Below are 16,893 nucleotides of genomic sequence, written 5' to 3'. Positions count from 1 at the left end.
GGGCTGGCAGGTGGGGCTGGCGGGAGGTGCCGCGTGGGTGGCTGAGAGTGAGGAAAGCTCAGGGACACAGCTGGGATGAGTGTGAGAGGGAGGGAGAGGAGGCAGCTCAGGCCTGGAGGTGAGCCGGATCACTCCTCTGGGAGCCATTCGTTGCCCGATTCCCCGAAGCTGGGGCGGTGAGGGCGGGATGGAGAAGGACGAGGCCCACAGAGGGGACGGCTGGCTCCATAGCACACCGCGGCGGTGCCACGCTCGCCCGGTCACATGTGCTGCACCCACCGCTCAGCAGGGGCTCCCATCCCGAGAACACGGGAAGGACAGACACAGGTGCCGTCCCTCCCGGTGTTCACACAGGAAACGTGTTAGCAAGGGAACACGACAGGTCCCACTGCCGTCCACGCCCTGAAGGAAAGTCTTGGGTAATGGGCGGGCTCTGTGGGAGGGGAAGGTCAGTGGGGCGGCTCCTGTGAGAGTGACATTTCAGCGGGGGGACAGAAGACACCAGTCAGGGGGACAGAGCTGGGGAGAGGGAGGGGGCCGGCTGTGGGGGAGCCCAGACCGTGACTCCCACACACCGTGGAACCCCATGGTAGTAAGGAAAGGGGGAGTGAGGCCAGCTGCCAGGGTGGCTCCCTCCTCCTGTGTCCAGACCCTGGGAGAGACAAACCCAAGGTGAACCCCCGAAATGCTGCCCAGAGGACTGTGGGTTTGAGTCCAGCCAGCCGCCCAGGTTGGGAGCAGCTCGGCCAGGGAAGGCGTCCCAGGGGAGGCAATGCCGAGCCAGCCCCCAAGGATAAGCGAGGGCCTTGTGGCAGCAGTGAAGTCGCTTGCAGTGGTGGGAAAGGCCGGGCGGGGGGCGGGGGTGACGCATCTGTGCAGGTGGCCAGGGAGGCTGACAAGGGCCATGACAGCCTGACTCAGTCCCAGGAGGGGGGTATGGGGCCGGGCCCCCGCCTAGGCCCAGGCTGGCTGCCGGGGGCATGAAGTCACCACGGTCGTGTGATGGGTCGGATCCCTGGTTACTTCCAAGAAAGGTGACAGGCTGGGCTTCAGGAGACAGCTTGGGGAGTTTATTTGGCTTCATTGGATCCCGAGGCCGAGGCCCCAGACCTGGCCGGGGCAGCAGAAAGGCACCCAGAGAACCCCGGCCCCAGATGACCCCCGGGGCAGCGGGGGGGTGGGGTCCAGGCACTAAGCCCTGGGGCAGGGGCCGCAGTGGCAGGACTTGGTCAGAAGTGCTGGTGACAGCCGAGGCTGGCCCCTCTCCCTCGCGCCTCCCCTCCTCCCTGCACTACCCTGGGGGGCAATTCCCTGAGACAGCCTATGGTTCTCCCAACTGGCCGGGTACAGTGTCAGGCCCCAGTGGGGCAGGTAAGTTGGGGGACCCACAGGTTGCAGGTATGTGGGGGGTGCAGGCCCCCCATCCAGTGTGAAGGCTTCCTGTGCAGTGTAGTGTTCCTGACCCCCAGAGGGGGCGGGGTCCCTGGGGGGAAACCGAGGCAGTACGGAGGCTCGCCTGGCTCCCGTTCCAGTGTATGCTGTGGCTCCTCCAGGACAGCTGGAGCTCGGGGGGGGGGCAGCTCGGCCCGCTCACGGCCCTGCCTCCGGCACCCATGGGGCCTGGGCGCCCATGTCTTTGGTCTGCGCCCTGCAGTCCTGAGGCCCGCCCCGGAAGGGGTTGGCAGGCGGAGAGTCCCAGAAGGGGTCTGAGTCTGGGAACAAGGTCCAGGGTGCCCGGCGGGGCACAGGCTGTGGCGAGGGCAGGGGCGAAGGCCGTGGCCCGGCGGACACGAAGCTCCACGGGTCGATGCGGCTGCGGAGGGGCGAGGGCCGAGGTCGGCTGATGAGGCCCAGGGGCGGCGAGCGCGGGGTGCCCGGGGTGCCAGGGGCGGAGCGCGATATCCCCGGCGGCGGGGAGACGGTGCTTCCTGTGGAGGGCGGGAGAGGGCACGGGGTCAGGCGGCCGCCTCCCCCTGGGCGTCCCCGGGAGGCGCTGCCCTGCTCAGGGCCCCGGGCTGGGCCGTGGTGCAGAGCCAGGCCTGCGGAGCAGACAAGCCCGGGCTTGGACCCCGGCTCTGCCACTTCCTAGTGGCAGCTGTGAGTCGCTCGCTCGCTCTGTGGCTTCAAGTTCCTTGTTTAAAAAAATACATCTAATGAGAGCGGCTAGTTTGCAGGGCTCTTACGGTGACTGAGTGGGACGCCCTCTCTGAAGCACTGGAAACAGCCCCTGACAACCGTGAACAAGTAGGGGTCTGCTGTCGTCACCGCTGTCGTCACCACTTCTGTTATTTCACAACCGGCCCGGCCTGGCCCGGCCCACTCCACCCCTGCCCACTGGGTGACTGAGCTTAGAATTCAGTTCCTTTCATGCGTGCCCCGCGGCCTGCTACGGGGCCCAGCAGAAGGCTGTGGGGCCGTGGGCCGGGCCGCCGGGCCCGCCTCCTCCCTCACCAAGCATCAGGCCTGCAAAGGCCCACTCACCGCGCCGCTCTTCCTCGCGCCGGGGGCTCTTGGCTGATGGCTGGCCCGCTGGGATGCCCAGGTCCAGCAGCAGGGGCGCGGGGCTGGATGGGCTGGGGCTCAGCCGGGAGCTGGGGGTGCTGGACGTCTTGGAGGAGAAGCGGGCGAGCCGGGAGGGCAGCGGGGAGGGGGGCTGGACCGGAGACGCTGTGGGCTGCGGCGTGGAGGGCATTTGTGGGGCCTCCCCTCGATCTCGGCTCGGGCCCCCGGGGGGCTGCAGGTCACGGCCAAGGCCCAGCGAGGCAAGCAGGGCCGTGCCACGCAGCAGTGCGCGCTGGATCAACTTGGGAGTCCCGGAGCCGCTGCTGCGCTCCGCCGGGGCTGGGGCAGGCCGCCGTGGCTCCTCCGGCTCCTGGCTCGGCCGCGGAGGGTTCCCTGGTGGGGAGTGGGGCACAGGTTAGGCTGTGTTCAGGAGGGGAGCCCTGGGACCCCTCAGTGGCTCTGGTACCAGGCCTGAGTTCTGCTGCCACATCTTCCTTGACCAGGTCCGCCGGGCCTCCCCCCCACTAACTAGCCTTCCAGAAGTTGGGGGGGGCAGCAGTGAGGGGAGAGCAGTGCAGGCCAAGAAACCCACAGAAGCAAAGCCCGGGAGGCAGCCAGCTGCCCTGGAGCCCAGAGATGGGGAACCGGGGGAGGAAAGGGGTCCGCCAGGAGGCAAGCTGAGGCCAGGTTACAGGGGGCCTCAGTGGTCTCCATGGCCAGCCAGGGGCACCTGGAGGGTCCCAGGGGCAGGACCAGGACCTGTGCCCACCTCCTTCTTGGCCGGGCAGAGCCTGAACTTTCTGCCTCCCTGTCCCAACTCCAGCGGTAGCTTATCTGGGGGCGCAGGCCAACCCCGAGGTACACCTCAACGTCCCTGTTCCAGGAATGGGGGAAGCGGAGGCTCGGAGCGGCCAGTTGTGTGTGACAGGCCCTGCTGAGCGATTTAGGGGCGTTATGTCGCCGACCCCCATAGCAGTGCCAGGCTCGGAGAAGTTCAAGGCTGGCCTGAGGCTGCACGGCCAGCACGGGGTGGTGAAGCTGCTCTCGGCCACTTCCCAGCCAGACTCTGCTTTGGGTTTCAGGACACCTGGGTCCTACCTGTGGACCCAGGCGGGCTGCCACTGAGGAGGTGGGGAGTGTCTATGATGGCCTCCCCCAAACCCCAATTTTGTCAGGTCCTCCTTGGCTCTAGGACCTGCCGTGACCCTCCACCGGCACTAGAATAAAGTCCAAACTCAAAATGAAAAAAAAAAACAAACAAAAACAAACAAAAAAAACAAAAACAAAACAACACTCCAAGCTCCTTGGCTGGGCCTCCAAAGCCCCAGCGCTGTCCCTTCGGCCTCCCCCTTGCTCTTCGGGCCGCGCCCAGAGCGGGCCTGCCTGGAGCGGAGAGGAAGAAGCGCGGGGCTGGGGGTGGGGGGGAGCCCTGTTCTCAGCCACAACCCCGACCCAGTCTCTGCGACTCCCGAGACGGGTCTCTGTAGAAAAAGTTATTTCCGGTCCCTTCCTGAACTGGCTCCTTGCTTATCTTTCCAATTTCGCTCACTCATTCATTCAACAAACTTCTGCTAACAGGTGTGCTGGGGCTAACTACTTCACAGATCCAGGAAGTGCAGGCCAAGCCCCTCCCACCCCTCCCCGGCTCTCAACCCCACTCTGAGCTGCAGCCAGGCTTCCCCTTGCTCAGGCGCGGTGAGCCCCACGCCTCCCAGCGCACCTCTCCCCCTCATCAGGACCCAGCTCAGATGTCACCTCTGTGAAACTGACACTGTGAGGTAATACAAACATGGATTTGAGCCTGGCTGGTGTGGCTCAGTGGATTGAGCACCAGTCTGCGAACCAAAGAGTCACCAGTTCGATTCCCAGTCAGGGCACATGACTGGGTTGCAGGCCAGGTCCCCAGTGGGAGGGTGAACGAGAGGCAACCACACATTGATGTTTCTCTCCCTCTCTTTCTCCTCCCTTTCTTTCCTCTCTAAAAATAAATACAAATTCGTATTTGATCGTCCTCGCAATCCTGGCACAGAGCTCCTAAAACCCTGGGAATTTTCTAAGTGGTAGAGTGATAAAGGTAAAAGGAGCATGTTTTTGTCCAAAAGGAACCCTTTTTAAATTCGTAACAAACCCCTTGTAACCACATGGGGTGACTTCCCGTGAGCCGTAGGGATGCCGGAAGTGTCATTAGGAACCGTCAGCCCTGCCCCCTCCAGGGAAGGGAGAGGCTGGAGACTGAGTTCAACCCCCCGATCATCTTGTCGATCAATCACACCCACTGAGTGGAGCCTCTCCAGGAGCCCAGCAGGAGGGGTCCCGGGAACTCTCGGAGAGGGAGGGTGTTGGCCCCGCCCCTCCCACACCCCTGCCCTGCACACTTCTCCGTTCCGGCTGTTCCTGAGCTGTGTCCTTTACACAGGGGCGTCCCACCTGCAGCCCAAGACGGCTACGAACGCAGCCCAATGTAAAATTGTAAATTTACTTGAAACATTACTTGAGTTTTATTACTTATGTTATATGGACGTTTCCTATATTAGTGATCACAAATTTGGGACCCGCTTGACAATTCTGAAAGATTATCGAAAGGGCCACTGCATAATTAGGGTTACTACGTGAGCATTTCTGCTCATCTCTGGTGGTGGATCTCACGAAAATTATGCATGGGCCTTTTTTTGCTCATCAGTTTTCGTTAGTGTTTGTGTATCTAGTATGTGGCCCGAGACAATTCTTCTTCTTCCAGTGTGGCCCAGAGACGCCAAAAGGCCGGATACCCCTGCCTTACAACGGACTGGCAATCTAGTAAGGAAACTTTTTCCGAGTTCCGTGAGATGCTCTAGCAGATCGCCAGCCCGAGGACGGGCTTGTGGGACCCCCGAGTCAGAGCCCGTCGGCCGGAAGTGCGGGGGGCATCTGAAGCAGGAGCAGTCTTGGGGGCCGGAGCCCGTGACCTGTGAGGTCCAAGTAACTGCCTCCAGGAAGACAGTGTGGGAGCTGAACAGTAGGGCACCCAGCTGGTGCGGGAGAACTGGTCAGCGTGGGGAAAAACCTCACACATTTGCTGTCAGACGTGAACTGAGGAGAGTGTAGAGGAAAAGCAGTTCTTCCCTCTCTTAGAAGCCTTCCCAGAACGCCCCCACCTGTGCGGCGGTGACGGCTCGGGTTGGCCGTGCGCAGCGCTGCCCCGCACTCGCCGCTTCTGCTGCGCGTGTTCATTTACAAACCCGCCTCCTCCTCCCTCCCGCCCGCTCTGGGACCCGGGCCGTGCAGGTCCAGGACCCGGACTCCGACAGGCGCCTGGCTCGTGAAATGCACCGACACATGTTTGACAGGAGAACACGCTCTTACAGCCTGACAGCAACCACGTAAGGTGACTGCTGTGACCCCATTTTCAAGGTAAAGAAAGTGATCACTTGCAGTGAGTTTAAACAGAATAGGGGAAAATATGTTTCAAATAAGCAGGAAAAAAGGGACAAAGCTAAGTTAAGATGGAGAGCACTACACAACATTCGAGTGGAAAGAAGTTACTGCAGTGAACATCACCGGTTCGATTCCCAGTCTGGGCACATGCCTAGGTTTCGGGCCAGGTCCCCAGCTGGGGGCATGTGAGAGGCAGCCAATTGACGCATCTCTCACATATAGATTTTGCTTTCCCTTTCTCTAAAAATAAGTAGCTAAAATCTTTGAAAAATGGTAGTTATCAGCTCCAGGGCAACAAGCAGCACAGGGCAATTTCTGTCGACAGGCAAGTGCCAAGCGGCCCTCTTGGCCTTCCAAATCTCAGTCCAGTTCCTGCAGCACAGCCAGCTTGGGGTTAGTGGAAAATGGGGTGCCAGACGGGGGTGCAGGCCCCTGCCCCTGCAGTCGGACCTGGTTGAAATCACTGTCCGCTGTGTGTGCCCTTCATACATCAAGCCCCTTCACTGCTCTGTGCCTCCATTTTCCCGAGTAAAGCGGAGCTAATAATAACATCCACCTGCCAGCGCTGCCCGGCACGTGGGAGGGACCCGATAAGCGTTAGCTGTTGTGACTGCTGTGCACAGGAGCGCGGGTGGCGGCGGAGGTGCCGTGCTGGGCGGGGTGAGAGCAGAGAGTCTGCGCTGTTTGCTGAAGAGGACGCTGGTCTGACAGCGCAGAGCAGGGGCGGCGGAGGGCTCTGGAGAGCCCCATGGGCAGCGGGGGCTGCAGCTTTCCAGCCCTGCCGAAGCCTGACAACGTAGAGCTGAGCCCTGATCCCACTCACACGGGAGCCCTGCTCCCTGCCTGACCCCCTAGCTTGCCTAGAAGTTCGTATGTGAGAAACCCCTTTTTTCATGTGAAAGCTTCCGAAGAAGCTCGCCATGAGCATGGCAGCCAGAGTCTCTCTGGGTTCAAATCCTTAGCTGGGGGTTTAGGGAGGTTATCCCACATCTCAGAGCCTCAGTTTCCTCACCTGTAAAATGGGGATGATAATAGCACCTGCCTTACTGGGCTGTTGCTTGGATGGGATGCCTGGCACACAGTAGGTGCTGTGATCGTCATGGAGAGAACAGAAGCCCAGAACTGCCCCAGACGCAGGGAGAAGGGGCCCTGCCCACTCGGCTCCATCACCCCGCCCTCCACGCATGGGCTCCCCAGAAGGAACTCCGAGTAGCACAGTGTGGCAGCTACTTGTCCGCCTCCACCCCACCTGGGAAGTTTCCTTCCCCTTTCTGAGCTTAGCTTCCCCTGGGTCCCAAATTGAGGGGGTACCATTCCATCTTCCTTCCCTCCCTAGAGTCTGCTGAGGGCAAGCGACTATCACGGGGCTCAGAAAGAACCCCCTTTCAGGCCAGGCCTGAACACGGGACCAGATTCTGGGCTCCCTGAGGCATGGGCTGTACCCAGCTCAGTTGTGGGCCTAGAGGTCGGAACTGGGTTTGCTGTGCCTGCTGGCTTCTGGGGGTCTCCCCACTCTACCTCCAGAAAGAGCGCAGCAAGAGTCTGCTGGGGGGCAGCAAGGCCACTCACCATTGAGCGTAGGGGGCGTGGAAGGAGATCCTAAGGGGGATGAGTCATCTGAATCCAGGTACCAGGTGGCTTCGTCCATGCGGGACCTTCTCCTGGGTACAGGAGGGGAGGGGGTTGTGCTGCGTGGGCCTCAGGACCGCTGAGAGGCACGCGATGCTGGAGTCGGGGGCGCTCGGGCACTCACCTCCCATTCTGGGCTTCCCCGGGCTTGGGGGAACTGGGGCCCCAGGCCCAGCACGCTCGGCGCTCTCCATTGCTCGAGTCCTCCTGACGCCGGGGGGACTGGCGGCCCCATGCCTGGCCAGGTTCCGCAGGCTCCACTGTCGAGGGAAAAACGGATGGAGTCCGAGCGAAGGCCAAGAGCCCTCGTCCGTGTTCTCTCCCATCATGAGTCAGGCTCCAGGGGTAATGCCAGAGGATGGGAGCCCCAATCCATCCCCAGGCTTTGGGCCACGGAGAACTGGGCGGATGTGGGGCTGGGCAGGTGGGTTTGGGGCCAGGGGCATCTCATCTGGTCCTTCACCAGGCACTTGCCGCTCACCAGTCAGTACAATCGCAGCAGAATGCTGCTGGGTTTTAATTCTGACTCTTATTAGCCGTGTAACGGTAAGCAAGTTTGTTTTTCCCACTTTTCTTGCTTATAAAACTTAGTAACAAGGACAACTACCTCACAAAGTTATTGGGAGAACTTAAGTTAACATTAGCAAAACATTTAGAAAAACGAGGAGTCGTTTAGAAAATACTAGCGTCGTACAATTCTCTGACTTTTAAAACACTAGTAAAATAAATGCTGGGCGGGGAACTCAGAGGTGCCAGGCTGGGCTGACAGGGGAGGGGGACTGGGGCTGGGAGGAAAAGGAGACCGGCGGGGTCCCCCGCCGAGGATAAGCTCTGGCGGGAGAAGCGGCAGACGCAAGGACACAGAGCGGAGAGGTTTCTTACACTGGATAGCCCGAAACCGGGGAAAGGTGGGCGAGTCCCCAGCTCCGACCTCAAAGACGTTTCTCCTCCGGTCCAGGCCGGGCGAGGCCTGCACAGTGATGCGGTGCTTGAAGTCTGGGTTTGGGAAGCAAGCAGGGTGCGGGTTTGTGGTGAAGGAGAACCAAGATCCCAACCCGCATAGACCCTGGGTCGGCTCGTAGGCAGGGCAGGGACCGGGCCTGGCAGCACGGTGGCTGTGTGACTGGGGCTAGCCTTACTGCCGCCCTGGGCCCCAGGCTCTCGGTGAGGAAAGCCGACGGCCCGGACCCCACCGCCGGAGAAGCGGAGAAGCTTGGCCGAGTCGAGACTCCCGGGAGCCTGCCGGCCCCGCCCCTCGGCCTTCCCAGAAACTCCATAATCCCCGCCCCTCCCGGGCCGCAGCCACTCCCAGGCCGACATGCAAATATCCCCGCCGGAACACGCCCACAAACACGCCGAGTCCCAACCCCTAGTAGCCTTCAGCTCACGGACCCAATCCGACGCGAACGCCTAACCCCACCCCTCCATCCACGCAACCAATGGCGGGAGCCGAGCGGGGAACAGCCCCTTACCGAGTGGCATGCTGATGCGCTCGCCTCCGTCGCGCGCGCGGAGCTTGCTGCGCTTGAAGGTGCCGCGGCGGCGGCGCACGTGCGGCCGCTCGCGGTCCACCTGCTGCAACAGCAGCGTCAGCTCTCGCTCGAACACCTCCAGCTCCCACTGAGCCAGCAGGTGCTCGCGCCGCCGCAGCTGCTCTGCCTGTGACCGCTGCTCACGCGCCGCGCGGGTCAGCTCCTCCTCGCGGCTCAGTAGTTCCTGTGCCCCGGACAGTAAAAGCGGTGGGGTTAGTCGGGAGAGAATCGGGGCGGGCACCACCCCGACTCACTGCTCAACGGAGACTGGGGAGGCACTCCTTCCGGGCGTTTCCTTCCAACCCCCCGGACCCTGACTCCTCCCACCTTTTCCTTGGCCCGCAGCTCGTCGAAAAGGCCCTGGATCTCACGCTTCCAGCCTTCCTGCATGGAATGGAAGGAATCCCGCGGCATTTCCCGCAGGACTTGCGCCTCTAGCGCCTCCAACTGCTGCAGGATGGAGGCGAAGTCGGGCCTGCGATGGGGGTCCTGCGCCCAGCAATCTGGGGACACAGCGTGCAGGGGAGACAATAAAAAGAGGCCTGTGGGTGGATCTGCCTTGGGCCAAGGAGCTCTGCTCCTCACCCTCCCGCGCCATGCCCTTACCGGCCATGAGCTGTGCAAAGGGCTCGGGGCAGGTGGATGGGATGGGCAGTGTCAGCTTGTTCACAGCCACTCCGTAGGCCACAGCAAGGCAGTCGATGCCACGGTAGGGCACCTCCCCAGTCAGCAATTCCCACAGCAGCACCCCAAAGCTGTAGGGAGACAAAGGGTCTGTGTACTCTCCTGTACTCACTACCTCACTACCATTTCACCCCAAAGCAACCAAGAACTAAATGATTTGCTCCCCCCGCCGTCTGCCTGTCTGCCCAGCTCTAGACTCTGGCAGCCCCACTGCTGGCCCCATCCAGCCTCCAACCGGCCGCACCTCCAGACATCGCTGCCCTTAGAGAAGGTGGAGGCCTTGATGACCTCAGGAGCCATCCAGGCATAGGTGCCCGCAGCACTCATTTGTGTGGTTTTGTGCCACTCTCGGGCCAGGCCGAAGTCGGTGATCTTCAGGGTCTTGTTCTCCATGTCATCACCCTCGATGGGCTGCAGCAGCAGTACTAGGGAAGAGGGGAGGCAGGGTGGTGGTTGTTCCAGGCTCAGGTGGTGGGGACAAGGGAGGAGCTGGGAGCAAACTGTCATCTAACACACGCCTGGCTGGGTACGGGGGGGCACAGAGGTGATCTTGCCCTCGGAGAGCTTGCTGCTGGGTTTAGGGCAGAATCAGACAAAAATAATGCTGAGCAATGCTTACAGAGGGGCCACTCTGAGCCAGGCATTTTACACTCCAACACAGCAGTCACACACAAAAAATCTGTCAGGCAGACATGATTATCCCCATGTTACAGACAAAGAAACTGAACAAGGAAATGACTTGGCTAAGGTCATAAGCAAATTAAACAGATTCCAACCTAGTCTGAGTGGTTCCAAAGCCAGTCCTGTAACTTTCTCCTAACACTGTGTTGGATGGAAACCAACAGTACAGCAGCCACAGCCTTTATGGCTTCAACTTCCAGAGAAACCCAAGTCTTGTCATTTTGCTAAGGCATAAGTGTGCATCAGAACCTCCCTTGGGCTGGGGAGCAGGAGGGAGCCTTTTGGTGAGAAAGGAAGCCCAACGGGCACTGCAGGCCCTTGACGCCCATATCACAGTGTGGCTAGTGCAGCCACTCCCAGGGGAGAGAGACTCCAAAAGATAACTAACACAGTTGATGTGGAGAGAAAGGGAGGGGTCTGAGAAAATGATGGTTCTTGGCCAGAAAGGAGGAGCTTGGGATAAACGTAGGAGTGGATGGTTAGGCTTGGCAGGGGCTCGTGGCTTGGACCCAGATGGGGCCACCGTACTCTGTACAGAGAGAAGCAGCAACTTGCAAACCTCTCATCAGGGAAAAACGTGGCTCCAATGAGAGAAGTTTTAGAAGAACAGAAAGAGGACCAAGCCATAGAACCACCAAGGCTCTGAAAGGGCCTCTCTACTTTTCTGGTTGGAGACCACCGCACCAGAGAGAAGTGAGAGCCGAGCCAACCACGTTTCCGAACGTGGCATTTCAGGGCACATCGCTCAGCTGTCCTGCCCAGGTGCCTGCACCGTAACGGGGGCAGCACAGGGTACTCGGGGTGGAGCACCTACATGCCACTCGCTAAGGGGCGGGCCCCAGCACCTACCACAGCCCAGTGAGTCAGAGAAGACTTCTCAGAAGAGGTGGCAGAACCAGGGTATTCACTTTTCCAGGCCTAAAGTCACAGCTCCTGATCCCGCTTCTGGCCAAGCTCTTTGGGCCTCGTGGGGGCATCCGGCACTGCTACCCAACCCTGCCTGATGCCCTCCGCTCCCTCGGCCTCTGGCTGCTTGCGCTGTTTCCTTCAGGGCTCCCCTACCCTTAGCCTTTTCGGTGCCGGTGTTCCTCAGGGCCTGGCCTCTCTTCCACCTCTGCCCACTGCCCCCAGACTGTCTCGGCCTCTCCCAGGTGCCAGCCACCCATTGGCATCTCCCGTATTTGCAGTCCCAGGCCAGAAGTCAACACAGCTGCCCACCAGCTGTCCTACCTGGTGTCCATGTGCCCTCAGCAGCCACCTTCATCCTCCCACCATGCCCGGCAACCCCTCCTGCCATTTCTCCCAACTCAGAGAATGGTCCTGCGATCCGCCCTCCCCTCTGAGCCTGACTGGGGCTGAGTCCCGAACGGTTAATAAAGCTGGGGGAGACAACAACAGCCACCTCAGAGGACTGTCAGGAGACCTCACTTTCCGAAGCCTTCGCACGGGGCCTGACACCCAGCACGAGTGTGCTGAAGCCAGTTGTCCTAGAAGTTCTGTCGCTCACTAGCACCCCTCTGCAGACTCTCTTCTCTGTCCTCCATCACAACTTACTCCCAGCTTCGCAGCAGCCTCTGGCCTGGCCGCTGAGGCTCGGGACCGGACCATTTGGTAAACCCTGTACGAGCTCATTCCCAAGAACCACGACAGGCTGGGGCAGGTGGCTGGAGTGGGACCAGGCAAAGGGCTCCGTGTGCAGGGGTTGGCGAGGGACTCCTGCCACCTCTGGTGCCAGGACCCAGCTGTCCCCTTGAGGACCAACCCTTGCTGCTTTCTGGCTGGGTCTCCAGCCACATGTGGTGCCTCGAAGACTAGTGGAGTGCTTTCTGCACCAGCATCTCAGGCTGGGAGGCCAGCCTCTCCTTTTTGGTTAGCTAATCTGAGACCCAGGTGACTTCCCCAAAGTCTCAGGACTTCTTTGTCCTGGCGGCCCTTCTGCCCCCTCCCACGCTCGGCTTGATCTTACACCCCAGAGCCTCCTCTCCTCCTCTGCACCTCCGGCTTTTCTGCCAGCGCCTTGAGTTTGTCCCAACCCAAGCTGCTCTTCTGGCATCCAATGCGGACCTCGGGAATGGGGTGGTCAGGGGCCACCCAGGAGAGAGGGGGCTAGAGATCTCCCTCTCGGTGCCCCCTTAGGGCTTCCTGGCCCCCAGTCCCCTCCCACGCCGGCCTCTGCGGGGCTCGGGAGTGGCCTAGGCAGCTCACACCTCTTCCGCTTCCCTCCCCTGGTCCCTACTTCTCCTTTCTGGGGGCCTGGCCCAGGTCTCCAACTGGGGGGGTTCCTCTGGGGGAGAATTGGGGGAGGTCGGGCCCAGGCCGGGCTGGCTGGTCAGTCCTGTGACTCGTGGGCCTGGAGAATTCCCCCTCCACTCCCCGCCAGGCTTCCTCACAAGGCCCCCATTGTCCAGGAAAATCATGCCATTGTTTCCTGCCTGCGCCCCCCCAGTCCAGGGACTCCCCCGCCCCAATCCCGCAGACAGCACCCCAGGCCTAGGACTGGGGTTGCAAGGTGGGAGGCCAGGCTCAGGGAGGCCGAGGGCACCCCGCCTGCCCTTAACCACCGCCCAGGCTCTGGGAGAGAAGCAAGGGAACTAGAGGGGAGTGGGGGTGCAATCCCTGGCTCTTTCCTCTCCCACAAACCCCCCACCCCCCAGCTCTTTCCTCCCCTGCAGGCAGCTGGGTTGGGGAGGGAGCAGAGGCTGGAGCAAGGGCAGGAAGCCGGCTCAGGGGCAGCAGGAAACGCAGGAAGCGGTGGGGAGGGTGGGGAGCAGAGGCCTGGGCTATTGTTCCATTTTCTCTGGAAAGAAAACTGGAGGAAAAACAGAAGACGGAGTCCCCTCCCCCTGGGGCCTTCGGGGAATCCCCCTCAGGCTGTGGCAGGGAGTGGGGGTCCCTAGATGGCTAGGACACCGAAGTGAGGCCGAGAGGGGGAAAATGCCCCCTGCTCCAGATGAGAGGAGAGGGTGGGGTGACTGGCAGACATCCCCTGGCCCCTCCAGCCCGGGCAAGGACTTGGATATCACCGGGTCCTTGTATTTGGCGCCCCCAGGTCCCTCGTCCATGGTCAACCCAGGCCAGGAGCCTCAAAATATCCATGCTCGCCCCTCCAAGAGCTGCCCGTGCCTCTCCAGTAGCCCCACTGGCTCCTCCTGCGCTTCCTTTTGCTCTGCAGACTGCACCCTGGGCCCCGCCAGGCCCAGCCCTGGGCCCCCACTACTGTGCTGGATCCTGCCTCCCGGGCTTTGCTCTTGTCCGGCCCTGTCTGGACGTCCAGCTGGGAGCCTCTGTGAATGCTGCCTGCCTTTGGCCCGGTGCGAAGCTCGCCTGCTTGGGGAAGCCCTCCGGGCCTGTCACTCCTCGTCTTGGGCCCCCGCTGGGCAGTGCGCGTGGGGCCTGAAACACCTGCGTGCAGAGTGTCCAGTCCCACCACGCCTACCCCGAGGGCTGGTCCCAGGAGAGGTGGGCCCACCCCCAAATGTCCACGCTCACGGCGGAGGACCCGCCGTGTGCTGGCACCAGGCACCGGGGCTTGCCAAGTCTGTCAAGCCACCTCCCTCGGCCCGCTACTCCCTCTTCACAGAGTCTGAAACGGAGGCTCTGAGTTGAAATAACCACCTAGAGGCCCCACAGCCAAGGGGAAGGCCATGGCCAGAACTCCAGCCCCAGCCCCAGCCACGGGACCACCAGGCTCACCCCTCGGGGCTCTCTGTTCTGGAGCACCTGCCCCTCACAGGCAGAGGGGAGAGCCACGCACCACCAGCACAAGTGAGTGAAAGTTGGGGGCCGGGGCGTGAGGAGCGCCAGCATCCGGCGCTCTGCTGCCTTGAGGTGGTAGCCATGGCTGGGCAGGAGAATTACAGCCCAACTGAGAGATCGCAAGTTTTTTAATTTGGCAGCTGTGGGCTGGGTTCAAGGACTTCTGAGGCTGGGGTCAAGAACATTGGTGCCCCCGTACTCCTGCTTTGGGGACAGTGGGCATCCCAGCCACCTGGGACTCCCCCAGGGCATGAGCTCCTGCCTCTAGTGTCACAGAGGCCAGACTAAGACAGCTCTGGGGGCCAGGCACCTTTCAAAGGAGTCCCCCAGGTAGGTTCAGCCAAGAGCTGGCAATCTGAATATGCGTGGGCCATGCCACCCTCCAAGCATGCCCCCCAAAACTCACTGTTGTTGGACTTGAGGTCTCGGTGGATGACAGGCACCAGGGCCTCACAGTGCAGGTAGTGCATCCCACGGGCAATCTGCACGGCCCAGTTGACCAGCACGTGGGGGGGTACACGCCGCCCAGCCAGGGCCCGGCTGAGCGGCCCGCCAGCTGCGTACTCCATCACCAGGCACAGGTTGGGCTCCTCAAGGCACACAGCCTTGAGGGCAATGATGTTGGGGTGTGCCAGCATGGCGAAAAGCCGGGCTTCCTGGCGCACACTCTCAGCTGTCACACTGATGTCCTCATCAGGGTCCTGTCGAGCTGCCTTCACAGCTACCAGCTCACCTCGCCAGCTTCCACGGTAGACCTTGCCGAAGCCACCAATGCCGATCACCTCCTCCAGCCGAAGCTCCTGGAAGCTGGCCACCTCGCAGGGGGGCGGGCCGCCCCGAGACACATAGTTGGACGGAAAGATGCCTACCTGGCCGCCTACCTGGCCCGCCCACCAACCCTCATCGCCTGAGATAGCTGCATCCCGGGATAGCACCTCCACACGGTCACCCTTCCGCAGGGGCAGCTCGTCCTGCCCATTGGGCTCATAGTCGAACAAGGCTGTCCACACAGGGTTGGCGTAAGCCGCTGCTTTCGGGGACCCCTCTGGCCAGCCTCCACCGGTGCCCCCGCTGCCCCCGCCGTTCCATGACCCCAGTGGGCTCTTGAGGAAGAGGTTCTTCAAGGGCTCCATGGCTGGGAGCCGGCGTTGGGGCGTGTGGGGGACCTTCCCTGGGTGCCCCTGGTCTCCACCCCTGCTGGCTGCCGAGGCCCTAGTCCCGGAACCTGGGCATCCGGGCCCTGGCCCTCAGCCCCAGACCCACGCCTCTCTGGGGAGCCAGGCGTGTCTCCTCCTGGCCCGCCGCATCTCGGGCTTTTAGAGGAGGGCCACCCAGGGCAGTGTGGTCAGTCTCGGGGGGTGGGACCCCGGGGTCTCGGGCGTCTCACCATTGCCAGCTCAGAAGGGCCCAGGCGTCCCTCAGTCCTAGAGCAGTCCTGGGAGCTTGGTTCCAGCACCCGCCAAATGTAAGGTGGAGCCGGCAAGGGGCAGCGCCCGGGCTCCGGGTGGGTCTTTTCGCGCAGGAGTGGCTGGAGTGTCCCTAGTAGGGCCGAGCTGCCCCTTCCTGGCCCAGCTCCCTCGGCTCGATGGCTCCAACCCCCGTTCCCTTCTTCCTCCTCCCTTTGTACTTTGGCCCCGGGGGCGGGAGGCAGAGGTGGAGGGTGGAGTTTCACTTTTTTCCGCTCTTCTCCCTCCTGCAGGAAACAGCATCAGATGACGCGAGCGGGTAGCACCGCTCCCCTCCCAGAGGCTGTGGGAGACTGAGCCTGGGGAGTTCTCGGATCGCGGTCCAGGAGAGGCAGGAGGAGGAGAAGGGTAGCCCCGATTCCTGTCGAAGTTGTCTCTGCTAAGGACGGGCCACCCCCGCCCTCTGCATCAGCATCGGCAAAATGGGGTAAAGAGACTGGCGTGAAAGTGGGACAAATCCGAGTCTGGTCTTGGCTCCGAAGTTGTGACCCATTCTCTCTGCGCCCAATTCTCATATCTGAAAAGGGGAGACCAGAAGCTCTGCTTTGCAGGGCTAGTGGGGTGGGGTGGGGGAGATTGGAGGAGGACGGAACTGGCTGCACCTCAAACTCTTGGAACGGGGTCTCTAAGGCTCTCTCCTCTTCCCTTCACCTGGGAAAAATGCACTTCTTCATGCCCGTTCACCAGTGGGCAGAAACCTGAGACTTGTCCCGAACTTTGCCCAGTGATTGGATTCAGAATAGCTAAGCCGTCCTCACAACCCCAGGGTTGACTCCTTGCCTTGGTCCTGTCACTTTAAGAAAAACGACGCTATCCTATTTCGACTATTCCCGCCTGTTCTGGAAGATCGCTCTATAAACTCCAAATCTGAGCTCTGACCCGGAAGTAGAGGCAACTCCAGTCGACAGACGCTCCTGACGTTGGAGGTCCAGCAATAAATGGGGCCGACCACGAGGGGCGTGCTCCAATGGCGCTGAACTCTCACTGTAGCCCTGAGGAGTCCACGCCTCCATTCTTTTACGCACCTCCTGTAACTCACTGGGAGAGCTTTGCGCCTATTAACTCCGCCCACTAACAGATCCTCCGCCAGGGCGTGTGGGCCTGCTCACCAGTGGTTGGTTCTTCGACCCACACCAGAGCACCTTTGGTTCCACCCAGTGGTGGTTTTCGCTTGATTGGCAACGCCTTTCTGTTGCGCATGCGCTCAAGCACCTGTACGTTTTTGGATT

At 61.4% G+C, this 16,893-nt stretch overlaps 1 protein-coding gene across 1 annotated transcript; it reads right to left on the bottom strand.

Moving 5' to 3' along the window:
• Nucleotides 1-1,048: 1,048 nt before the first annotated feature.
• Nucleotides 1,049-16,826, bottom strand: MAP3K11 (mitogen-activated protein kinase kinase kinase 11). The gene is made up of 10 exons (XM_045854906.1): nt 14,605-16,826; nt 10,006-10,186; nt 9,684-9,832; nt 9,405-9,580; nt 9,018-9,261; nt 8,428-8,541; nt 7,670-7,805; nt 7,486-7,577; nt 2,482-2,895; nt 1,049-1,928 (listed from the first exon to the last, which is right to left on the bottom strand). Exons 1-10 carry the CDS (start codon nt 15,329-15,331, stop codon nt 1,591-1,593), a joined length of 2,571 nt encoding a protein of 856 aa, XP_045710862.1. The 5' UTR covers nt 15,332-16,826; the 3' UTR covers nt 1,049-1,590.
• Between the last annotated feature and the right edge of the window lie 67 nt (nt 16,827-16,893).

Source organism: Phyllostomus hastatus, unplaced genomic scaffold (assembly GCF_019186645.2).
Source record: "Phyllostomus hastatus isolate PE091 unplaced genomic scaffold, TTU_PhHast_1.1 phas_scaffold_11, whole genome shotgun sequence".
NCBI lineage: Eukaryota > Metazoa > Chordata > Mammalia > Chiroptera > Phyllostomidae > Phyllostomus > Phyllostomus hastatus.
Note: the sequence above shows the minus strand (reverse complement) of the source record. Positions and strands in the feature narration are given on the sequence as shown.

What these genes read in the sequence shown, in the direction of transcription:
- MAP3K11 (XM_045854906.1), bottom strand. Translation starts at nt 15,331, where the DNA reads ATGGAGCCCTTGAAGAACCTCTTCCTCAAGAGCCCACTGGGGTCATGG. An exon ending in CACGCCCCCTACGCTCAATG is followed by an intron (nt 2,896 to 7,485) that starts GTGAGTGGCCTT and finishes ACTCCCCACCAG; the next exon opens with GGAACCCTCCGCGGCCGAGC. An exon ending in GCGCGAGGAAGAGCGGCGCG is followed by an intron (nt 1,929 to 2,481) that starts GTGAGTGGGCCT and finishes CGCCCTCCACAG; the next exon opens with GAAGCACCGTCTCCCCGCCG.